Below are 26,282 nucleotides of genomic sequence, written 5' to 3'. Positions count from 1 at the left end.
TCTTTGCCCCAACATCCCCACTTATTACTATTTATGGGCATTTGAGTTTACAGAAAAACAGCAGTAAAATCACTTGTTTTGAAATAATTTCACGTTTCCTCAGTGAAATCTGGCTACACCAAAGTTAACATCATGAGTTTGCCAGAATGAACGCTGCTGCTCCTCCTCTTTCTTTAAGGCACATAGAAGCAGGACCAAAATTATACACAATTTCCAGCAGGATTTTTTTGCTGGGTAAGTTAAAATAAGCTTAAATGGTATTTATTCTTGACACAAAGAGAGGTTATGATAGAAAATAAGGGATTTTTTAATTTTTATTTTTAATAAAAATGGTATTTGATCTTTCCACTGAATAACTATAATGTTTAAAATGGCTTCATGGCAACAAAGAGCCCATAGTCTCCAATGTAAAAATATAAAAAAGCAATACCAAACTGCTGTCTGCAATACCTAACTACTACAAATATGAATACATATTTATTTCTAGATTACTTCAGAATGAAGGACCTCAACCTTTTCCTCACAATTTGAGTTGAAATATTAAGCCCAAAGTATTGTTCACTATTTTATCCTAATACAAATAATGAACATGAAGCATAATGGCTGTATAACCAAAAAAATTGCTAAGGAATTAGGAAAACATTGTAACACACGTGCCTATCATCCTGTAAGTACTGAACTTTCAGAAGACAAAGTGGACCCAAAGAGCTTAAAATAGCAGGTTGATGCATTTTTTCCTCTAAAACAAAAGTTGACCTACTGTACATTTTACTAAATATTTTTATTTACTAGAAGAAAACCAATCTGCACGGCTTCTTTCAAATTTTAGCACCTCATGACTGCTTTTTCCTGTACAAATCACGGAAGAGACTATCAGAAACTGAAAAAATAAAATTAACTTTGAAAGTCAACTTCATTGTTCCAAGCACCGAAGACCTTCATATGACCTACAGTAATAAAAAAATCTCTGTTCAAATAAATAGAAAAACAAACACAAAGTCCTCAATACTAAAAACATGAGTTTATTAAATAACGTAACACCTGAAATATCACAGAATCAGTTAAAAAATCACCAATCATGAAAATGTTATTTAACACACTCTGCAATCTTTAAGTCTAATGGACCCCCTAGTGTTTGAAAAAGAAACTGCATGTCTTGCAAAAGTGAAGCAATTTCAAGAACGTCTTGCAAAGTCTTCTTGGTAAGACAGAAAAATTCCCTGTTGTATTTCCAGTAATGCAGGATTATGCAACAGTGCATGATCATGCATCAATGATAACAGAAACACTAACATAAAAGCTTAAAATTACATGCCATGGATTTGTGCGGGATTTATCAAAGTGGTACTTGCTTTACTAGTGGAGTAGAATCTTTTCAAACACCTTCATTTGAAAAAATATAGGTGTGAGAGGCATTACAAAATAATTTCTTATATAATTTGACTCTGATAAACAGTAAGTCCTCATAGAAAGTAACATCTGAGTATAAGTAGCTACATTAAAACTTTCAGCGGCCTAAAACTCAAGTTTTTTAGCAGGAAATGGGCAAATTCAGATGCACTACTCTATTATTTCCACCATGAAAAATAGGCAATACATGTACAATTGTATCCATGCAAGCTCACAGAAAAAAATGTTTTGCATAGGATCTGTTATGCTTTGCCTGAATAGAGATATTTAGCACTTTTTCAGTACTCAAGATTTGAACTGAAAATCATGGCAACATGACAAAAATCCCCATTAAAAAGACAGTGCTGTAACTTTATGTAATTAGCTAAGTCCATGTGAATGATTTTAAATCTACTCAAACAGAATGGAAGCTAGAAAAAACAAAAACTTTAACTACTATGCAGAAATTATTATTTCTCATGGATCTTTCTTCTGGCTTTGAACAACTTTAGGCTATCCTTTTCACACTTCAATAATCATACAAGCAGCAATGAGAAAACACGGGTTGAAATACACGTTAAAGAATTGCAAACTGAGTAGGCTATGATTAAGGAAAACATCTTTACTTAGTAAAGCTCTTATCATGTATGTGCCCAGCATCTGAAGTGTTTAAAAATCTCTGAATTAAATGACTCAAACATCATTTCTCACATGGGACAAACAGAAGAATGCATATGTATTTATGAACAAAGGCTGGGTTCACCCTTAGAGTCTTACGTGCAAAGCTGCTAGGACAAAGTCATTTTCATTCTGTATGATCATACCAGTTACTTAACATTTCAATCAGTTTCAGTTTCACAATGTTTGGGAGCTCCTTCCCTTCCAATTAAATGCCTGCCTCTAAAAAGAAAAATGAACTGTAGAACGTAGCTATTTTCACTGCAGTTGCAGAAGTAAAAATTGATTAACTTGTCAATTTAATAAAAAGTGACATTTATCACTTTTGCATTTTGGGTCAAAATTAAGAATTTGAACATGGGAAAAAGCTGATGACACTTTTTCCTAGTACAGTTGAGGAACTCTAAAAAAAAAATTGAAATATTGACCAGGAAGTTGAGAACAATTATTAAATATCTTAAAAATAAACCCAGCCACAATAGTGGAAGGAGTTGTAGAAAACACTTCAGAATATAAACATATTTGTGTGTATAGGAGTACAAAAACACTAAAAACAGCCACCCCCTTTGAAACTTACAACTTCACTTAACATTACACACTGCAAATATTGACACTGACTTCAAAAACAGCTAACAGTGTGCAAATCTATGCATCACCATACATTTTTGAAGAGGAAGATTTAAAAACATCAGTAAGCCTATTCAAATTCAGGCTGTTTTTATGTATGCTTTCATTTAGTTGCATTTCTTTTTGCAATAGCCTCTCTGATTTGACGATCAAGTTCACTTACAATATGGTCTTCATGATTATACACTCCTGTCTTCAACAAGGTATCCCTCTCCTCCATCAGACGTGAGAGATAATCATTTATGTTCTCATTTGATTTTCTAGTATGAAGATTATCCACTTTACATGCAGAATTATCTCTAACATCTTGAAATTGCTTTCTCTCTTCTTGTTGCTTTAGCCTGATGTTGATAAAATGGAAGAGAACAGAGGATGAGTGTATTAAAAACTGCTTTGCTTTTCATACGAAAACCATGCATCTGCTGAAATAATTAGTAAAATAAACAAATTTATAGAAGATGAAAATTTACCTTGTGTATGAAATTAAGGGAAAAAAACATAAATGAGGTATTAATATGGTAGCTAAAGTACTTCTCTTTAAGATGAGTACATAACAGTAATAATTACTACCAAAGCTCCTATTTTGATTTTGCAAATGCCACTCAAATTACAAGTTTTTGATGAACAGTATTAATGCTGACAGCAATAGGAGGACAACGTTAGACAGACTTAAAAATTTAATGTATCCCAAATAAGGACAAATATCTGCCTTTCCCGCCCCTCCCCTTCAGTTCTTCTCTAGACCTGAAGGTTCAGAATAGACACAAACAAAAAACCTTGATGTTCTACAACTATAACAAAATTAAAACCAAAGTACACTGACTTTAAACATAGATTTTCTATAGTACAGTACCGTTGCATTTAACAGATTTGCAAACTTTACCTAAGGGACACCAAAACATATTCCATTACTGGACTGACAGCCAATTATAAATGATTTAACCGAACTGTTTCTTATTCGGAGGCAGAGTTCAAGAAGAGAGGAAAAAAAGGAGTCTTACAACTGTTCTAATACCTGTTAAGTTCATTTCTGATATCCTCCAGCTCTTGTCGGTCTGTTTTCCCCAGCTCTTTTTCTTCTGCTGCCAAATAGCACAGCCTCATGTGCTCCAGCTCTTGCTGCTGCTTTTTAAGGCGAGCCATTGCATTTTCTTGTTCACGCTGATGTGTGAAAGGATAAAAGCAACCCAGTTAACTGCACTTGAAAGTGCTTATTATAACAACACAAGCAGAACTTCAGTAATGAAATCACAACAGTTAAATTTCCAGTATTAGTAAAAGTGCAGAAGTTAAACAAGATGTCTTCATTGTTGTTATCTACAGTGTTGTAAAACTGTTACAACTGCAGTAAACCTATCCAGAGCAGATCACCTGAAGTCCAGTCAGAGATATCTCTCCATTAATGAAACAGCAAAAGTAGGACAGGCCTCCTCTACAAACACTAGCTTAAGCTTGTAAATAGAAAATCTGCAAAACTGCTGAACTGCTGAAGATTCTCAGACTTTTTTTTTTTTTTTTGCTATTTGGAATTGCAGATTATACAAAATTATGTATTACTAAATAATAAAAAATACACTGAATTACATACACAAAATGCTAAGTAGCTGCAGGAAATTCCCATTACTGGCCCTGCAATATCTACCATCAGAACTTCAAGGATGACTTGCCGAGGTTGCAATTTATGTTGAATAAGTAAGCCTTAAAAACTTAAAACTCTGGCAGAATTTCCTTTTACAGTTTTATGGATCTATGCAAAAACTTAAATAATTTATTTGGTGCATTTAATCCAACTAACCTACCTATTCTGAAAGTCTGCTTGGTTCTAAGTTTGCTTTTTGCTTTAGCGTCATGTACAGAGATGAAAAACTATGTTTGGAATCCCCTATCATTCTGGGACATTGAACAGTGTCTTAATGACAAGTATGCTGCCTTCTCTGCTTGTTCTTCTCCCATTTTTTATACGACCTTGATTACTCACTCAATACACTCAATGAAAAAGAAACCTGAGGAGAAGTGGCAGTTGATTCTGTAGTGACACAGAACAAAGTAAGAGAGGGTCACAGAATCATTACGGTTGGAAAAGAACTCTAAGATCATCTAATCCAACAGTCCTAACACTGTCCACTAAAGCATGTCCCCTGAGTTTCTTATCTACCCTTTCCTTAAACGCTTTCCCTGAGCAGCCTGCTCCAGTGCCTCATCACCCCTTCTGAAAAGAAATTCTTCTTAATATCCAGCCTGAAATACAGATAAACTGTGAAGCGTGAGCTTGCTGTTAAATTTTGATATCATTCTGATCTCAGTTAATTGTTAATAAAAAGTTTTATACTTATTACTGCAGCAAAGAACTATTTTCTTTCACGAACGTGAGCATATTCATTATACAGCCAACCTAATACTGAAAGAATCTAATCCTTGTTGTCAACTATCTTAGTCATAGGCATCTTCAGAACTCCTTGCTGATAACCATTAAATAATAAGAAAATCCACATTTTGCAAGGAATCAGTAAAAGAAAAAGCTCTAATTACAAGAGTTAACGAAAGCAGGCAATGAAATACAGAAAACACTCATACAAGATTACATGAAATCACAGGATAAATGTAACCAAAGCATTTTGTTTTTATACTAAATCCAGAATACCACTCTACCACTCAGGCATATTAAAAGCTCCTACTTTAGTGAGATGGGTCAAAATGACTAAAGAGCAATTTGCTGAACAGATACTAGTAATAAAGCCCACAAGAAGGAACCTTGCCAAGGAGTTTCTGCAGTTGATAGATGATAGAAGTATAAAAAAAGACACTTGGGAAAGATAAGATCCAAGTCCTTCCTTTCCCATCAAGACTTTGCTGCACAGAAGAGGTACAGTCTCAGAACGAAGTAGGTCAGGTTTTCTAACAGAAACCAACAAATCTGTACAGCAAACAGTAAGACATCATTATTGTTAACAGATATCTATCCAAGAGTTGTATAGAAATCCAAACACAAAGTTGTAAGACAAACTGGTCGTGTAATCTATCGATCAAATTGATGCTGGCAACCAAAGAGCAACAACCACCCTCCACTTCACCTCCCTCTTATTTATTAAACTGAGTGGAAAAAAGACAAGCATACACAGACTTACATACAAGCCTTAGAAACATCCAGGATCTACCAATGGAACGCATTTCTATGTAGGCAGTAGCTTTCAGACAGTAAAGCCAAGTTTCAAGTACACAGTGCGGTAGTGATCTTACTGGTAGTAATACCAGATTTTGCTCACGACGCACACTGAACTGGGTTGTTACAAAGACAATACAACAGAAATTTAACACCAAATTTAACCAAATTAAATGGTGAAGATGGTGCATTTGATTACTCTGATTGTCCAGAGCACAGAAATATGGAGATCAATATTTACCTATTTGAAACCATGATTGTGTTGCATTCACTAGATCTTCCAAATTAAATTGTAGTTCTTTTCAAAATGAAGCAAATTAAAATACTGCCAGATTTGAGAAAAAAGTTATTGAGATAGTACTTGAAGCAAAGCACAAAACAGAGATTTAGACTACATTAAACTGTTATTCAATTTAAAATTCTAAATTATATCTAACCTGAGAAGAACTGTTGCACTGTAGAAATCCACAGATTTCTACTTGCCTGTCCCTACAGGTAAAGCATCTGTACAGCAATTCAGCCTGCTGACCAACTGCCAATTTTCCTGGTCAGACATTAAATCTGAAGAAACTGTACACATATAGCCTGCATATCAAATTCTGCTTTTGAAATTCATTTGTCTTGTAGCTTAGTTTTCCTATTGGCTTTATCTGAGAATAAACCCAAAAGATTATGTAAAAACACAATACACAAGCAAAAGGCCTTATATGAAGGAAGAAATCCATGCTACTCCGAGGATGAGACATTTTCTTAAATGAAGTCAGAAATCCAGATCTTCTATAGAAAGGAGGACTTGTAATGTCATTTTCTCCTTTTCTACCTATGCTGATGCGTAGATATGATTAGTTTCAGTCCCGTGAATTGTTAGAGATTGTGAGAAAAGGACGAACTTTTTTGGGAAAAGAAAACTTGCTCTTCAGCTCAGTTAATTCATGCTCTAATTGTACCCAATTTTAAAACTGTAATTACTGTCATGGGAAGCTGGATATGAATGTGAGTTTGTCCATTTTCTTTTTTGTTTTGTTTAAGTCTCTGTAATTGTAGGAGACAGTTTTTTTTTTTTAACACATGCCAGGCAAACATAACCTGAAAACCAAATATTGGAAAACTAATGCAAACAGAGGAGCACTCATTATTAGCACAGCAAGACTTCAACTGGTCAGGAGAAAGTGGAACCCTTGCCTATTAATTACTTCAGTAGATTAAAATGAAGCACTTAATACATACAAATCCACTACGTGACTATACTGAATAGAGGTATTGTAACCCAGTCCTTTGGCTTGTAGGGTGTTACGCACATCTAATAAGGTAAGATTTTGAAAATATTCTTCAAGTTGCATCTTCAGAGAAAACACACAACAGTGTTGGCCTGGGAACAGAACTACGATTACAATTTCATACCTTACTCTCTGTGGCAAGAAGGTTCAATGATTCAGAGCTTTCTGCTTCAATAGCAGACTGATAGCAAAAAGAAAAAAATATGAAAGAAGTAAACAGTTGAAGAACTACATTCTCTGAATATTCAGAACAAAGTCCTAAGCTAAATTTCAAAAGTACAATCTTTGCTCAGGACAGTATCTCTAGATTTGTAGGGAAGTAAGGGTCAATATATAGAGTATTATGTTCTCCTTTTCTCCATAAAGGAGAAAAACTTTTCTAGTGCATTTTGTTTTGATAACACTGAATGGGACTTCTTTCTAGGAAAGTGCAATTAGAATTTTAATGTGACTAATACAACTGTGATGTAAACATGACAAAATATTTACCACTTTCTTGTTTAGGAATAAAGAGGGAAATTAGATTAATTTTAGTCCTGTCATACTGCCAAACAGTAATTTCTGTAGCGTGTTAAAAAGTGTCATAAAGTGACCCTGTATAATATGATCTTAAACCAGAAAACATTCAATAGAAAAAATCAACAGTATTCTCTGAGGAAATATTTCTCTAGCATTTAGTTTAAATTACAACTCAGGAACTAAGACATGAAGGCAAGTGACAAGGATTATGCTAGTTCGTTTCTGATGGATCCTTTATATAATTTAAGTTACACACTTCGTAATACCTGATAAATTTGAAATATATTTCTGCCAAATACGTTTTTGACTCTTTTAAATGTCTATCAGAAATAGTAGGGTGAGTAACAGTGCACTTGCTCACAGACAGCTAAAAAGATTTGCTACAGCCTGAGAGAAGGAAGAATTCCTTATTCACAGTGTGCTTGCTTTATGAGAGATATTCAGGTACTGCATCCACTTTTGCTATCACGGTTTAATAATTCGTTGTGCTTTTTTTTAAACCAAAGAAGAAATGGAACTCTTTCACATTAGTATTTAGAATTTAGCAGAATTTACTGCATAATCTTCTAAAAAGACATTATATTTACGAAATAGTACTAACACAGTACTAATAAAACTAACTGCAACATTTCCAGCCTCGTGTACAACTTCGTCATTCTGTTCTGCGTTCATTTAATTTAAAAACAAGAATATAACTGAATACATCAAAATGCGTACGTCAGTGCACATAACCTTACACAGAAATATATTTAAAGCTCTTACAGCAAAATATTTATGTGGTCATTTATGCTACTTCCAGAGAGAATATGCTCTTAGAATATCCTAAATTAGGGAACATTTCAGATTTATTCCTAATCACCTCTTGTACCCAGTCAGGATGCTTTAAGACTGAGTGAGAACCACTGGAACTCTGAATAAATTCAAATTTCTAGAAGACTGTGTCTTTAAATTTCAAATAATTAATCATTACAGAATCATCATCTGCCGGACTAATGACAGCTACAGAGACAGAAGTTAAGACCTGCTAGAAACTCTGAACACTTGCAAACTTAATTCTTGCATTACAACCTGAGTATCAACAGCCACAATGCTAAAGTAAAGCAACAACAGATGACTAGGAGGACAATCTGCAAATTACTTTTAATTTTTACGATCTGAAAAGTATTTTTGCAATACACTTAATTGGCATAGGTACTTCCTTCCTTCATTACCCCCTTAGCTCTTCACGATGTTATTACTCCTTTCACTTTTTACCTTTTTTTTTCAAAGAGTGAAAATGAAAATTTACCAATATTCCATTTTTTTCTTTTTTTTTTTTCTAACTATCATTTTGATATTGTACCATCCTTGCCTTGATTCCCAAAAACAAAGTCAAGCCAAACAGTGCCCTAAAGCCACATACTATTTATCAGGTTGTTTACTTCATTGTTTTACTGCTTTTCTTCATTGGTTTCCATGTCTAGCACAGTCCTTGAGAACACGAATACTGTTTTAGGGCTGGAATGGTGGGAACTTAAACCGTGTTTTGGATACACACTCAACATTAAATAAAAATTAGCCAGCATTAAGAAAACAAAAATTTCAATTACAATCAAATTGTAAAAGAACCCCTCTGAGCCACCAGGTGCTTTGGTTAAGAGGCTCTTCAATCAAGGAAGCGCAATCTTTATTTTGCCATGGCTGCCTATAAATCCAAAAGGGAGATGTAAACATACATACACTAGACTAAACAATGGCTAAATAGCGGCCACTATTCAATCTCCCACTCACACATACCATGCAAGTCTGTGGGAAAACTTACGATTGAAGCTAAAGAACTCAAATAAAGTTTTCTGAAAATAACCCAGAGCTGACAAGTCAGTAGGAGGGCCTGGATGGTTTCAAGACACAGTTTTTAACCAGGAATCGGACCTCCAACTGTTTTCTCCTTTTTTTTTTTTTAAAAAAAAAAAAGCAAAGATTTATATCCCATCCTTTGCTATATTAGTAATAAATTAATCAAATTAATTACTGAGTGGATAAGCAGGAGACTAGACAAGATAGTGTGAATGTCAGCCAGCCAATAAGATCTACATTGCTTTAAGTAAATGCATCAGTATTGGTTTGAACAGATCTGTAGGTCACAAAAACACTAAAAGTTTTAATTGAAAAAACATTTCTCTCAGAACACTGAATATGTATGCATGTACTTTAAAATTATCACAGAGACTACCAGCTGCTGAAAATGACACTTCTGCTAGGTTTGATGTTTGTTTTAAAACAGTGTTGCTTTTTTTTTTGTTTGTTTTTTTACAGGTACCAAGTTTAGAATTTAGGACCTCTGCAATTTTGTACAAATGGTTTAATTAATTTCACAAATAGGGCTCGCACACACAAAACTTGGCACATTTTGTTTGTGTGGGTTCCAACAAACACTGAAAAACAGGTTTTGAAACCTGTGGAAGTGATGGAAGTTACCTGCATAAACACAGACGTGTAGCTAACTTGGCTTTGTGTCCTCCTAAGCTGAAAAGGGTTGTGATAACTATTAATACAGAAGTAACAAAGAAGGAATAAGGAAGCTAGGTTACATTCAGGTGAAATCTATTTTCACTTGGCATTACAAACTGTACTTAAATTCAACTGCCCCCTATTCTGTGAAGCACAGATTATGTATATACACATGTGTACATGTGCTTGAGGTTTTTTGTTGTTGTTGCCACCAGTACTATGTTTTTAACACAGTGTTTTTTAACATTCAAAACACTGCACATGGAGAAGCTCAGAGCATATTCTGTTGACAATTCCACACTTTTTTTTTAAAGCTTATGTAGTACATATATTATTATCCAAAATCTAAAGACATCAGAAATTTGTGCTAACAACTAGTTCCCTAGTAAAAGGAAACTTTTTAATTAAGGAAACATTGACTTTTACGGTTGCAAATCAGAACAGCATTTTACTAAATGCTTAGCCTGTAGAATTATGCTTCTTTAATTCACAAATTGACTGTACTAGGTCACCTTTGAGTAATGGAAATCTCTATTTAAACATTTTTTTGGCAATAGGCACAAAGCATTAGATCTCATTTCCAAGACTTACCAGCTGGGTTTTGTCATTAACATTTATTAACAATCTAAGATATGGCTTTCAGCGTCTAATCCTCACTACACAAATGTTTTGTATAGTTCTCTAGAGAGCTTTGGTGTGACAAATTACTGGCACAGATTTCAGCCTTGTGGCTATTCACCAGAGGCAATGCAAAATTAACATGGTACTAATCCAATTTAAACAAGAAATTGGTCAAACTATGTGCAATTGCACAAATCATCTGAACTAAAGCAGATCTAGAATTCCTGAAGCAACACTTTCCAAATTTATATTTAAAACATAGTAAATGGTTTTTGATCAGCCCTGCTTTAACTTTTATTTGGCTCTTCAAAGACACTTAAATCCTTTATCAATAGACTAAGTATAAGTTGAAGCATGGGAATATAAAAACACAAGAAACAGCTTTTAAAGGGTTTGTTCTTTAGTACAGAAGTTTTAAGAAGAATAATTCTTGGTATATGCCAACTTGTTTTTTGGTTCAGATTTTTAGGAAGGGGGTCAGCTGAAACCATCCACATGTTACTAAATTCAGATCATCATGTCCCCTGTGATAAAACTTACAATAAAATCTTAATGACAATGATATACAGTCAGTGTTAATCTGGCAAGCAACTATATTTTCCTTTATTCTGCAGGGATTTTTAAACATGGCGTTAAGAAAAAAATATCCTAAACATTTCATGGCAATTCAAGAAATCTTAATCAGAAAGATGAGATTTATTGTTCTTCTATCATCTTGCCAAGAACAGCTATTTCAGAAACTGGAAAGGAAAATTCATGACTCATTATTAGTAGGAAAAAAGGATTAATTTCAAGACAACAAATAAATATGAATTTCTAATAGCAATTACACATCATGTTTACTGTCTTCATATGGATTACAAATGCAGCTATTAATTGTAAGAAGTAAGGTTTTTTTCCTTGCTCTCCAGAAGACAAAAGTTCTGAGAAAAAGAATGAGGCAGGGACTGTAATTCTTAAGAAATAAATATTTCTCATTTGAGGAAAATTTATCAACAGACGTAGTAAAAGCCTTTTACTAAACTTGAATTCTTTAGGCTTATATCTGTGTCCCTGTCCCTGGTCAGTAACAAATTAATGATATATTAATTTGTCACAGCCAATGAACATGCTTCGTCATTCTTACATATCACAGCTTAGCTTATGTTTACTGTAATTCATGAAAAAGGCAATCACAAGAAGACAAAGCATCTACATTCAGTGAGGACAAAGCTATTACTACTGCAAATTTGAACAGAGTATTCTTAAGTTGCATATGTATGACTGTATATGCGTGACATATGAATGTGTTCAAAAGCACTGTCAAAACAACAGGTAAAAAAAAGCATGCCACTGTGGTTTCAGAGATTAGGATTTCCAACAGCAAGAGTAAAAGTTTTCACCTTCTGTTTCCTTTTTTTTTTTTTTTTTTTTTTCCTCTGCAATTTTATATCACATCACAGCATTCGCCAACTCTTAAACCACTGCTTCTCTTTTTGGTTTTAATATTTACTCTTAGGACTGTTACTGACCAAGACACTCAGGATGGTCAAAGCACTTTCTCTGGAAGTGCTGGCTGCAGTCACTGGGAATGAGATAGAATGTTTCTTTGTTAAACCATGCCTGCTTTCAGCTAAACCAACCTTCTTTGCTGACCTCAGTTATGCTCTTTCCTGAATGTAATGTCAAACTTGTACAGGTTTTGCTATTCTTGTTTTTCCAAATAGAAATGTAGCTCAGAGTTTGAATTTAGTGAAGATGAACAAAGCACTGACATGAGGAAAGCTGCCAGTAATTAGTAGTAACTGTAAATAGCTTCCAATATGGCATTAACTTCATTATGTTGTATACTGAAAGAAAGCAACCTGCATACCTGTTTTAACCTTGCAAGTTCTTTCAAAGCCCTAGCCCACTGTTGTTTGTAGTGGAGCTTTGACTTGGTAGCTGACTCCAACTTTCTTTCAAGTTCAACCTAAAAGCAATTAAAATCGTATCAGCTGAAGCAATAACAGCAGTAACAATCATTGAAAGCTGTATATATACAAAGGGTATGGTTTAAGAAAAGTGTTTATGTAGTGTAGCATACAACATCATCTAAAGCTGTTATATAATGTAACACAAATATTATGGCACATGAACATTTTCTTGTTTAAAACATAGCCTTATTTTTATTGGATAGTCATCTATACAAAAAGGAAAAGATTAGTTTTTAGCACTAAATCTACTGATGTAACCTTTTAAATTTAAGATTCTCAAATTAATAACCTCCTCTCTCCACCCCCACGCCCTCTTCTATGCATATAGTGGGTATCTCTGATCTTACTGTCTAAATCATAAATCTTAAAAACTTTTTAAGCTCTAAGAAAACTAATTTGCTACACTTTGCAAAAAATACTCCAGTATTAAATATTAAACAGATATAAAGTACAGATATAAAGTACAGAGCACGGTTTCCTGAAAAATGAGGCATTTCTATCAAAAATTTTAGATAGTGATATTTTCTTTTCACTGGAAAAAAGCTATTTAGCATGACATTTATGAAGATTTTTTTTTTAAAGCAAAAATAAGAAATCTAGCAAAATATTTTAGTTAGAAATTTTATGTCTGTACAAGGAAACATTTTGATCATCTGCTAGCATTTTAGAAGCATTTCAACCATACAGTAACATGCAGACTAGCTTTATAACCAAGAGTCTTTTGTATGTTGTTTTTTTTTTCAGAAGATTTTGTCAACAATTTGACCCAAAACACTCAAAAATTCCAGCCCATATCTGTGCACAGAATATTTTTTGCTTTGAATATCTATATGCATAGGATATAAAGAAATCAACTTGTGACAGTAAGGAACACAACCACTGTCCAGAAATATTAAAAAAGAAAACAAGATACAATGAAATGACAGTGTAAATTAACCTTTACAAGAGATTGCACCTTTTCATTTAATTTTATGAATGGAATACTCAAAGTCCAAAGCAGAAATCATGACAGTAGAAATTCATTTAAATGAGCTTGTTTCTTCTGACTTGGCCTCTAACATGACAGCTTCCTCTACAGAAATAATGCCACTTTTAGCCTTATTATCTATGAATATTTAGCTTGAAGAAACTGTTGGAAAGAAACTGTTGGAAAAAGTAACAATAAAACAAAATAGGCAAATCAACCAGGTTCATGCAAAATTATTCTACATCTCCCTCTCCACTGGACTGTTGTAATAGCTTTTAGAGACTGAAAAAACAAGATACCTTTTCTAAAGTGAGAAGATTTATTTCCGATTGTAGCTGGATTTCTGGCTTAATATTTTGCTGTTCCTTGTATTGCTGGAACTCCTTCTCCAAAATTTTGTACTTATTTTCTGCTTCATAAAGCTACATTAAAACAAACAAAACAGATACTGAGAGTTACACAGTCATGATTAATGATATATTGGTGATGGCATACACTAATGTTTTAATAAGAATAATTTTAAAAAGGATCTTTGGTCTGTACTAGAAAGAAAAAAACAAGTCCTCATACAAAAGAAGATGATTTATAAAACTGCTTGCATTTCAAAAGGAGCTTTGCAAAAGAAATAAAGAAGACAAAACTATTTAGATGTATGCTCAACTTTTAAAGAAAGTCAACAATGGTATCTGCTATAAGAAGTTCTACTCCTGACTAAATTTCAGGAGCATAATTTGTTTAGCAATGTCTGGATGAGGAAATGACCAATATCTCAGACAGCCAAATAATGATTTAAAAGGCTGAAGCAAACAGTTCCGTGACGAATGACTTAGTGCTGCGTACCTCTGCCCTCACTGTGTACTTCCAGACTTTCATGAAGATAACATAAAAAGAGCTTTGATTTCCACTTTTCAAACGAGTATTTTGAAAAAATTAAGCCAATATGTGATTATATTACATTGCTACAAAAACTTAAACAAGTCAAAAGCTTAACAGCTACTTTTTTCTGTTGTATTGATGTTATTAATAAAACAACTAATAAAAATGTTCTGTTGATAAAATCATGTTACAGAAGAATAAATGTTTCTCAGCTAGAAAATGCTTCAAAGATTCTTTTTTGTTACAAAGCCAACATTTATTATTTTATTAATATGTCAATGTTGTAATTCGTTGGAACTCCTAATTGAATTGCCTCAGTTTTTCTTACAAAACAATTTTTTTCATTGATGTTTATTATATAATTTGTTATTTTAATAGAATTTGTGAGAAAGTAAAGATACATGTAAGCTGTTCACTGCAGTTATTTTTTCACTTACACCATGATAACTAACTTTGACAATGAGATATAGTTTCTTATCAATACTTTTTAATAGTTTTTAAAATATAGTTATAAAGCTATGATAAAGACAATAATCAATTTATATAGAACTTCAGCAATAAGATTTAATCTTTGTCTAAAAGTGCTTTAAAAAAAAAAAAGGAGTCTCTCATGAGACCTCAGGCTATTAGAGAACTGCACAAATCTTACAAATAAAGCAAAACCTTCATTTTCAGAAATAAAAGTGATTCTTCAAAGTGCAAGTTTCAAGAATCATCCCTTGTACATTCTAGGGCTCCCCTCCAAGCAAGTTAGACTACAGTTCTTTACATGTGAGAAGCATGTATTTACACACCTCCTTAAAAGGTAAAAGATGAATCAAACTGTATGCTTTAGAGTACTTCCAGTCTAATCCACAATAGTCCTTATTGAAAACAAATACCAAAAATGCATCTTGAAAATCATATGAAAAAAGAGGCCCATGACAACTGGTCCCTATTGTGCTTGTTCACATAATAGAGTTATCCCATAGTGAGGATCCAAAGTTATAATAACAAGCAAAAAACCCAACCCATCAACTCACAAAGACCAAATAAGCCAACCAATCAAACAACAAAACCAACCCTGTATTTTTTCTTTAGGAAAATTTTTTAAAAGTCTATCTTTATATTATGCAGATAAGTAATATTTCCTCATCCTAAAGCACAAGAGAGACTCAAAATAGTGGGAGCCACACAGAAAGAGGCAGCCAGGATGATCAGCAGAAGGCATAGCCTTCATTCAATGGAATACAAAACACAGTAGGGTTCATGTCGGGAAAAGAGTATGAGACATACCAATGAAATTACAGGAATGGCATGTAGCACAGCACAAAAGGGTTACTCACATATATTAAGCTACAAGCTTAAAATGAACAAAATATATTTTAAAATACACAAACTACAGAGTGAACTAAACAGGATGTTGCACTGCTAAAACTTTTTTTCTTCTGTAAGCAGTCAGATGAGTTCAAGAGGAATACTTTCACTGATGGCAGGTAAATATAAATATATCCTGAGCAAGAGGCTGCATTTTAACTCCTGATGGTAATCCTGGTTGTAGCAAAACCATATTTTCTGTGCCTGTCCCAATTATTTTCTTTGCCTCAAAATCTAATCTTTGGTCTGATGTAGTGTATCTATTTTGAAAAGCAGTGAAAGAAGTTCAACTCTTATTAAGATTTAATCTACATAAGTTTCTAAATGTGTTCCAAAATCGTAGTACTTCTACAGTTGCATGGAATTCCTTAACAGTCAGCAAAATGCAGTTGGGCTAGTTTTGTCAATGCAAAAAACAGCATAAGGACAACAGAATGCGGTGTAGATTGAAGCACTATTTTCAAACCAGAAGATCACAACATCAGGATTACTGCCTCCCCACCCCTATTCAAGAGTGATAAAAATAATCTTTGCAGTGAAAGCATAAAATGAATTGCAAAGTCAAGCTACCTAGACATTTTGATAGATGCTCATTGCTAAAAATTCATTAGAAATTACTAAACTGTACACTAAAGTTCAGATCACAGCCACACAAAACATATGCTTGTAATCATAATTTGATCTTCAGCATTAAAAAAAGTAAAATTATAACAACTGCATTGCAAAGTGGCCCTAACATTAAGCAAGACTGACAGAGATGGATCTCTCCATGTAATTCACTGAACAAATGGAAATAAAGTATGTATTAACAAACTGCCAAAATATGCTTGTCTAAATATCATTTCTCCACTTAACATATTTAATTTTAAGGTTTTATTGCTGTTACCCTAAAGTAAATGATGGAAGCAGAACATATAAATGGACATACCTGCTGTTGTATACGAAGCTTGTCTTCTCCCAGCTGCTTGATTTTTGATCTTTCTAGTTCAACCTGGTGGGCACATTCTTCTCTGGTTCGCCGCACAGAATCCTGTACCTCCTGCTTATTTTGTTCATACTCTGCTTGCAACTCCTTCTTTACTCTTTGAATCTTAAAAATGAGACAGTTAAAAATGAGACAGCTGCATTAATCCATAGGTGCAGGATCTTTCCTTTATTAGTCTCTTAAAAATGCTACTATTTATTCATGACAAAAAATTATTTTCAATTTTTAAACAGAAATTGTATTGTTACTGATATGTACAATTTGTAGATTATTCCAAAAGTAATACCTCCTATTCATTTCCACAAAAACTATAACAGATATGAGGACCACAATAACACTATTTGATAAAGCAAATTCTGACCTACAAAGCACTGTTTTTCAACACAGTCACCACTGTTCTTTGCCTTTCTTCTTATTTTTCACATCCCTTGCCAAGTTTATTTCCACCTGTGCCTAATAAAAAGAGTGACATGAGCTACAGGAGAAAAGAGACTGCTGGACTGTTAATTCAACCACAGCAAGCTACCTATATTGTGAGACTGTTCTGAAGAAAGAAAAAAAAAGTTAATATCATAACCCCTTTCCACATTACTACTGAGGACTCATCTTGCTCCCTAGATGTGGGATTATTTAGTGAGATCCAGAAACAGTCATGGCTGCCAGTTTCTACCATATCTTCTTTGGTTCTGTCACTATTGAAAAATACAAGACAGGAATTCTATCAAATTCCTGGATGACAAAATGTGGACAATCACAGTTCTTCCCAGCATTCCTTGTCACCTGGTTCTCCATTCATCAAGCAATTACTGCTTGAAATGAAGCATGCTTGTACACGTATACAATGCTTAGTATAACAGAATACTAAACCTAACTATGATATTCTAATGTTATATAAACATCTCAACTAATTCTGTTAAGAAAACACTATTTACAGTTCTATGCTCATTCAGCAAACTCTTAAAATGTAACAATTTCTATTTCAGTAAAAATGCTTCCTTATAAAAATTTTGCTTTAAATTATTAGTGCTCATCTATGTATCAGTATGAATGTTGCTATTTTAGTTATTGTACATAGATCACAACTTTGTCCATAAGAAAACTTAAAAAAACAACAGCAACCCAAGATAAACTTGTAAAAGCAATTCATGCAATTAAAACTGGATAAAGTGACAAAAGACTTTTTACCTCTGATTCAGCAGTCAAAAGCTGTCGTTCTCGTTGATCTAGATCTCTCAGGGTTTTCTGAAGCTGTTCTTCCAGAGCAGTATATTCTGCTACCTGTATTAAAAATATACAGATATACACAAATATATATTTACACGCACACAAACAACAAACCTCTTCTCTTGTAATAACCATTAAGTTCTAAACAGCTGAAGATTTCAAAATTTAAAACTTGTTAAAGTATCAAAATCAATGGTCTAGAAATTTACATAGAAAACAAATTTCCAGCTTTTAATGATGTTGTGATAGAGAACCTCTATTTTATTAGAAAGAATCTGTGAGAAACTCAGCTTAACATATTCCAACTGTACTGTTGTCATTTTTTTTACTCTTACTTCCACAAGAGCCAAGTGAAATTGAACCTCCTCCTCCAGAGAAAGCTAGCTAATTAAAAGGATGTGTAGGAAGAATTCTGTCTAGGTAATCTTACAAAAGGTAGACGACCTAGCAGTTTCCCATTCATATTAAACAAACATATGATTAGCCAGATTTTGAAGCAAATCAAATTATTTTGTTGTGGCTAAATATGTACTCAGTATGAAGCTGTGAGAATTTACTATGGTCTCTTTCTTGTTTGTTGTGGTTACAAAGTATTTTATCATATTACTATAAAAATTATAATCAGACTTTTCAGCAAGTATATGAACTAGTTTCCACACCTTTTTCTTCACTAGCGCTTCTCTCTCTTCATCTCTTTTCTTCCATTCTTCTGCAAGTGCTTGCATACGGGCCATTTCCTTCTTTTTAAGCTTTTAAAAGCAAAAAACAAACAAACAAAAAGTCCCAAAATAGGAACTCAAATCAATAGCACAATCTAGAGAGAAGTAGCAGAATTAAGCCCTTAACACACTGTAAGTCATAGCATGACTTTGATAGTGAAAAGATATCCCTTACCCTTACAAATGAATTGTGAAGTCAGCCTAATTTTGAAAAAATATCCCAAGACAAAGTAGATTCTCACTCTATCAAATTGCACAGGACTGCAACAATACCTATCTTCACTGTTAGAGGAAACATTTATAGGATGAGCAGAATGGATTCAAGTGTACAAAGACAGCAGTAGGTCTTAACTGAGAATAAGTAATTGTAGAGTTAATACTTAACAGTAATAATTTGCAAATTGAATACCTCCTGCACTTCAGAAGCCATGAAGGGAAATCCGTACTTTAATATTTCATTACACAGCAACTACTTTACCACTTCATAATAATCAATAATTAATATTCTGCCTTTAAGGGTATGAAAAGATATTTTTGTACATCTCCAAAGCTTTAAAGCATATGAGCAAGATGTAGCTCTAGAAACAACGGAAAGTTTAAGAAAAAAACACAGGTAATGTTCCTTCCGCCAATTTTGCCAAAGTTTCTCAATGTGGTTATGTTGTTTAGAAAGTAGAAGACTAAAAACCTGATTTTCAAAAATGTCTTCTTGCATTTCCTTCCATAATTCTAATTCCAGTGCCGCTTTGTATTCAAGAGTTTCTCGGGGTTCTGGCTGTTTTTCTGAAGCACAATGAAGCTGAGCATGAGTGGCATGCCGCTGCTGACCAGCACCTACACACTGACATAACAACGGATATTTAATTGAAAAACAAACAAACAAACAAAACTTTGGAATGAACTGTTCAGGCAAAAAGGCCATGATCAAAGCAAAATTTACTTGAGAAGAGTCTGAAACCAGAACTTCATGGATTTTCACAAGTCCGTAGTCTTCCAAAGTGATGGCATATAAAAGCTCTGCGATTCTGGTGTCTGACCTGAAAATCACATTAGCATATTATTTTAATTAAGACAGACTTAAAAATACAGGAAGTGAACTGTAAGACAACATGCAAACCTGCAAAGTTGAAGAGCTATTTGCTTTACTGTGATTTCTAAGACTTCTGAAACAGTCTTCTCTGTGACATTCCAACCATGTTCTCCCATTTACTTTGTTAATCTAAGGACTCATCGACACTTTTTTTTGACCTAGGGGACTAAGCTAGTGAACTTAGTTCACCAGCATCTAATCATAATCAACACATCCTGTATTAAGAACATGATCCAGAAATTGTATCTGAGTCTTAAATCTGTTTAAAAAGTATACTGTTGAAAGCATTTTGCTACTAAACTGAACACATTAAGATACACAACAAAGTTCCGTTAACCTTCCATAAAATGAACAATAACTTCCTAATTAACTACAATATAATAAGCCACCTAACTTATCATTTGTGGTAAGCTATCCTTGGACTCCTAAAAAGCATGCTTCTAAAAGCTTCAGCACAGACAACTGATAGCTTTACATGCACTTAGAGATGGACCTTTTTATGGTAAATAACTGTCTCTTCAAATACAGTGAGAAAGTGTCCAGAAAACAAGTATTTTAGGAAACTAATTTGAAGTAAGTTACACCTTCTGTCCAAACAGAACAGTCTGTCCCTGGCTGTCTTACCTCTAAACTCAGATGAAATACAGTAAACAAAAGTAGTTTTCTGCATAGAAAGACGCTAAGAGAAAGAATACACAGATAAATCATTTAACTGAATGTTATCACTAGTCTAATGTGAAAGTACATTACAACATAAACCTATAAGTGGTCAGAAAAAACATTGCCATATCTGTTATAAACTAAATAAGGATGTGAAGGCAGTGGAACAATCACTTACAGCCTGGACACTGTGATTCACAAGAAAAAGCCACAGGAATTAACCATTTAAGTTTTCACAGAAATTCTCTCTCCCAGTTATAAAATGACAAAACTAATTGTTAAAAAAAAAAAAAAAAGCAATCCTTTACACTAATCCCCCTTTAAGGGAAAAGCATAAATTTCATAAATTTACATAAATTACTGCATTGATTTCCTACAACTTTCTATCAGTAACTGATTAAAAAGCATTTAAGATAATGGACCTCAGAAATATAATTATGGTAGTTTAACTCTAAAATGAACATTACACCAACAGGAGAAAAGCCAGAAAAGTACCAGAACTGCAAAATGCACAGCTGAGACCATTTTGGGAATGCCATCTAGTGGTTAGGTATTGTGCAAAAAAGGTTTTATCTTAAACTTCTATTATTTGAGAAGACATCAACCTTAGTGTCCTCTGAGATCAACTCTCCAAAGAATCAGGCCACACAACAAAAACTAAGACAGAAGCAGAGATCAATTTTCTGCAGCTCTGAGAGGACAGAAGATACTGGTCTCCATATCAGTCCTCAGAATTTTCCTGCATATAAAATCTAGAATCTGTACAATTAGAGACTTAGCCCTAACTAAGTAGAATTTTTACTTATTTTTAAAAGGCATAATCAGGTTTCATTTCATCACAAAAGGATGAGGATTGAGACACTGACTACTAGAATAGTTCACAATTTCAATAAGGGTTTAAGAGAGAAGTCACTGTAAATTAACTTTCTCCATATATATGAAAAAGAATGTCAATCTCTCAATTAACAAACAAGCATCTTCAGAAACATTAACTAAAGCCACTGCTCCTTCCGATGTACTTAAGCAGATAACACTCCTATTATCAGAGTATAATCCTTCTGTGAATTGTCCTCCTAACTTCCACTGAAGTCAGTTGTGCTGAAAGCATGCTATGGACAAACAAGGTTTTCACAACTCTTTTTTCAACTTTTCACATAACTTACTCATGAAGGTTCCTCAGTAACATTTTCTTGTTTTTTTATTTATTTAAACCTGTTTGTGAAGTTTATCCAAGACCACTATTAAATGACATAAACCAAAGAAAATGACTGTAGTAGCAGTGCAGTGTTATACAATATGCCTGTGGCAATTAAACTTTTTATCTCTTGGAGGCCTCCTCCCACCACCCTGCTCAGCAAGAAACCCATTCACCAATTCAGTCAGTATCCTTCACTAGAATTATTTCCTATAAAGATTGTTTTAGACATCCAATTTAAAGCAGTCTCACAAAGATGAGCTGTTGACAGCTGTATGTCCATAAAAAGGTGAGAGTAAATAATTAAGTCCTGAATTTCTGTTCTGTGAAACCATAGACTGAATTTTCAAGTGAGGAAAACAATCACAATTTATCTGGTCTCAAAATGGAAAGCTTAGGTTAAAAACAAACAAAAAAAGTTTGTAAGTTTGATTTTCATAATATTTGCAGACTACCAAAATCATTTTACACTTAATTTCAAGCAGTATTTTTTTCAAACATTAGCAACCCACTTTGAGATCCCTGCAAGTTCTGTTAATGGTCATCATTCTGTTTTAATTTTTTGTTTCTCTATTTCATTTTTTTACTTATTATCCCCTAGAGTTCCTAGTATGAAAGTGACCAAGTTGATGTATCAACGGTTTAAGTACCCATGCACTGAGTAAAATATTATGCAGGAATTTCCAAGGGTTGGGCAAAGCAGCTATAGAAGACCTGTAGCACTCCTAGTTAAATCTCTGATTTTGAAGATTCAATCCATCAACATTTCTTATTTCCTGCTTTTATCATAAAAAAATCATGAGTACTGCAAGTAATTGTTGAAAGATTAAAAAAATTATTACTTCTTAAGCATGTTTTCTACTGCAGGGTCACCTGTTCTGTGAACAAAACACAGCCTTTACAAGAAAGTCTCAATTTCTTCCATTTAAAGAAAGGTTTTAAAGCTATAAAGCAGAAAGGCAAACAGGAAATGCTGGCCATTGTTGAGAGAGATATTAAACAAATAATTCTTCAACGTCTGCTACAAATAAAGTAATTTTTCGTTATTACCCTTGTGCTGCTGTGACGCCGACTGCTTCATTGTAAGTCTGACGCCAGCACTGTTCACCATTACCTCCCAAGAACCGTGTTTTTTCTGAAGTCAAAACATTTGAAAGCTGAAGTCTTGCAATCCCTAGAAGCAAGTCTTTGGCTGTTTTATCCTTGTGCCACAGTTCAACCAGCAGAGGTAGTCTGAAACAAGAAAATGATCTTCATGTCAGTGATCAACACACAAGAGGAGAAAGACTTCATGTAACTTCCCAAATCACTACTGGTCACAAGAGTCAAACAAAGATAGAGTGCCTTTCACTCAGAGGAATGACATTCATGGAAATGGTATATTTTCCATCACTTACTCATCAGTACTCCAAATACAGTGAAGAGCTGTACCACAATGAAAATGACTTACTAATTTTAACTTTGATAATATTAGACCTGGATCACTTTCGTTTAGAATTACCTATAAATACTTCAGCCACTGTCACTCACAGAATAGATCTTCTGTGCCATCTCTTTCAAAATACCACTATTTTGACTATTCTCTTATTCCACATCTTAATCCTCAGTCAAAAAGGATAAAACTACTTCTGGAAAAAACATGCTATAACCCATAATGGAGCCGTACTCGGTTTCCTGGGTTTCAATATTTTCAAAGATATAAGAGGTAATCATATATTGAAACAAAAGAATATATATATATATATATATATATTTTATGGAAAATATACCATATATATATATTTAACCTTTAATTTAAAAACTTAATGCAGCAGCATGCAACGATTCCAGCCTACAGAAGTACTCAAGAGACAAAAGCAAGAATTGGAGAGTCTCTGTCTTTAAATGTAAGTAATAAAAGAAACTGAAAGAGCAATGTATTAAATATACATTGCTACTAGCATTTTGATTGTTCAATAAGTTCTCAAACTGAAGATCTTCAGTAAAGTATTAGAAACTGATATTATTTGCAATGGAAAATATGAAACACGTTCAATATAATTATGACAAAAAGAATGAAAGTTATCACCTGAAAAACGTGTCCTGAAGCTGATGAGGTGTAGTTGCAAAGTGAAATACACAGTAGGACTGGGGAAGAAAAACTTCCATGTTCTTTCTGACTTCTGTAGGGGGGCTTGTCATAATAGGCGCTGCACTGCCAAAAAAGGGGTAGGAGTACCTAATAAAAACAACAACAATCAGTTTAATAGATGTGATTAATTTTTTTAAGCTTCTTCAAAAAGGAAAACTGCGTTAGTGAAAACAGCACAAATACATGCAACCGTAGAACTTACCTCTGAAATACTTAGGAGTTCTCATTTACTTCAGTACTAATGTAGCTTCCTTTGTATTTGCTGTTATTTTGACAAAAAGCTTTTCAAAATCCATATGGACATTCAGAAACATGAATTAATCTTTTGTTATAGTAAAATTCTATTTCTCCACACACTTTATAAAATAACTGAAGAAGAATTAAGTACTCTAGTATATGTAATTGTTTATAGAATATTGAATTGTGTATTGTTCAACCATGATAATTGATGAAGTATAAATACACTCAGTGTCAGAACCACCTGAAAATTTAACTCACATTTGATGCTTTATGTTTATAATGCCCATGGTTCAATTTACTAAAAGGAAAGATATATTCTACAGATATGACTGAGTATGTACTGAAAGTACTGCATAAGCAAATTCAGGGTGTGATAACCAAGAGACCAAGAACTTACTGAGCTTTGGTTTGCTTGAACTGAAAATGCCAATTTATTTAATGTTAAAAAGCTGTAAATTAACATTTATGTTTTATATTCCAATATCTATGAACTTTTGAATTATAATTTTAATGAAACCCTAAAAGAAAACAAATTGCTGGGGGCTTTTAAGTGGTGCTTCATCTTTTAGGTCTTATTTCTCTTATCCTCAACTTCTCCATGCCAACTTGTGCTCCCTGAAGATTGTGCTCCAGAAGGGCTCTCACACTTTTCCTTCATGTTCAGTACAGTAACAAACTGATCTTTCCACAAATGTTCCAAACTAGCACTGAGGATCTGTATTTTTGCTTGAAGCACAACACTTAATTATCCAAAAGCTTGTCTCTTCTTTCAACACGAGGAACAAATGTAACAAAAATGGATGCATCTTCCTACTAAAATTTGCTCCCTGTATGAAAAGGCCATCAAACCACTAATACTACTTCTAAGAATGATAAAGCATTTACTACACAAGTTCTTCACTATAAGAAAAAAGTGTGTGTATTTTTGATTCAATATTGCACACAACCGATTATCTTACTAAAACACAACCTGTTCTTTGTAGAGACATTAAATGCCACAGAAGTTATTCCTTCTATCACCTGGAAGAGTACTCAGAAGGAGAGAAAGGAGAATTACTGATATTCAGGTAAGCTATTTAATAAGAATTCCACTGCAGGTTAAGTGTTACATACTGTCTTCAATGCTCTCAGATGTTTAGCTATGGACTAATTGAACATTCCAAAGCATTCAGCTAAATGAAAGTAAAATCCATCAGGCAGAATATTGATAGCAATTATTCAGAAGTATTAATTACTCTACTTCAAGAACAAGAAAAAACAAAGCAAATCTTACTTTAAAATGCAGTTTATAGGAAAACCAACTTCTAGACCACGCACACTTCGTAAGTCTATTGAAAAGCAAAAATGGTGAGAGGCTGCTGGAATGAGAATTTTCTGCGCTGATGCAGTCCCAGAACAACCAGATGCACTCACAGAACTGGGTTGAGGTGCAACTACTGGAGTATTATCCGCTGAAATCACAAGAGAATATGCACATTTTTAATAATTTGTTCTGCCCCAAACAACAAAATATATGTGTCATTTGGCAAATAGGTTACTTCCTAAATGTTTCAGTTCCTTGTAGTATAAATTAATACCACAAAAAATAGCCACTACAAGTTACTGCTTATAAAATAAAGTAAAATAAAATTAAGAACAACATATTTTTGAAAGACATTTTTCTATTTCTTAAAGCTATGTAAGTGCCTTATTCTGGAAGAAGTCTGAGCTAACATCGAAGATACTGTACTATCCTGAGGAACCAAAGGGGATAACAGTTTCTAAAGTTTGTGTCACAGTTGCTAGCCAACTTGAGGGCATGCAGAAGAGGTGCTTTTACAATATTAGTAATAAAATTTGTATTTTATATACACATATATAAATATCTATCTATCTATCTATACACACACACACACACTAGGTTAGACTACTTGGAATTAACTTCTTTAGTTTGAATCTTGAGGACAGAGAACCAGATCTATTAGGATGCTCACATAAGAATGTATGAACTATTGCTCCTGCACTGATGGTTCACTACTGAAACGAAAACTGAAGTGCTACAGCTAAGACCACAACACATACCTGTTCATGCATGCACATCAATAGGATAAGACTGTCCGTACCATTATTTGGTAAACAGAAAA

The 26,282-nt window shown here is 33.6% G+C and overlaps 1 protein-coding gene across 4 annotated transcripts in view; it reads right to left on the bottom strand.

The window, feature by feature from the left end:
- Positions 1-1,002: 1,002 nt before the first annotated feature.
- The window catches only part of CEP120 (centrosomal protein 120), a 35,904-nt gene continuing 10,624 nt past the window's right edge, over positions 1,003-26,282 (bottom strand). For all 4 annotated transcript variants that reach the window (XM_031607158.2, XM_031607159.2, XM_090132448.1 and 1 more), the window contains 12 exons: positions 25,433-25,610; positions 23,857-24,006; positions 22,839-23,021; positions 19,784-19,880; positions 19,532-19,684; positions 18,784-18,873; positions 18,086-18,178; positions 16,844-17,005; positions 13,983-14,105; positions 12,614-12,712; positions 3,710-3,855; positions 1,003-3,035 (listed from right to left, as the gene is read on the bottom strand). In XM_031607158.2, coding sequence (XP_031463018.1) covers positions 2,798-3,035; positions 3,710-3,855; positions 12,614-12,712; positions 13,983-14,105; positions 16,844-17,005; positions 18,086-18,178; positions 18,784-18,873; positions 19,532-19,684; positions 19,784-19,880; positions 22,839-23,021; positions 23,857-24,006; positions 25,433-25,610 — 1,712 coding nt within the window. In that variant the 3' untranslated portion in view covers positions 1,003-2,797. The remainder of the gene's footprint in view (positions 3,036-3,709; positions 3,856-12,613; positions 12,713-13,982; positions 14,106-16,843; positions 17,006-18,085; positions 18,179-18,783; positions 18,874-19,531; positions 19,685-19,783; positions 19,881-22,838; positions 23,022-23,856; positions 24,007-25,432; positions 25,611-26,282) is intronic.

Source organism: Phasianus colchicus, chromosome Z (assembly GCF_987193195.1).
Source record: "Phasianus colchicus chromosome Z, bPhaCol1.hap1.1, whole genome shotgun sequence".
Classification (NCBI taxonomy): domain Eukaryota; kingdom Metazoa; phylum Chordata; class Aves; order Galliformes; family Phasianidae; genus Phasianus; species Phasianus colchicus.
The sequence above is the reverse complement of the archived record's forward strand: the minus strand, read 5'-3'. Positions and strand labels throughout refer to the sequence as shown.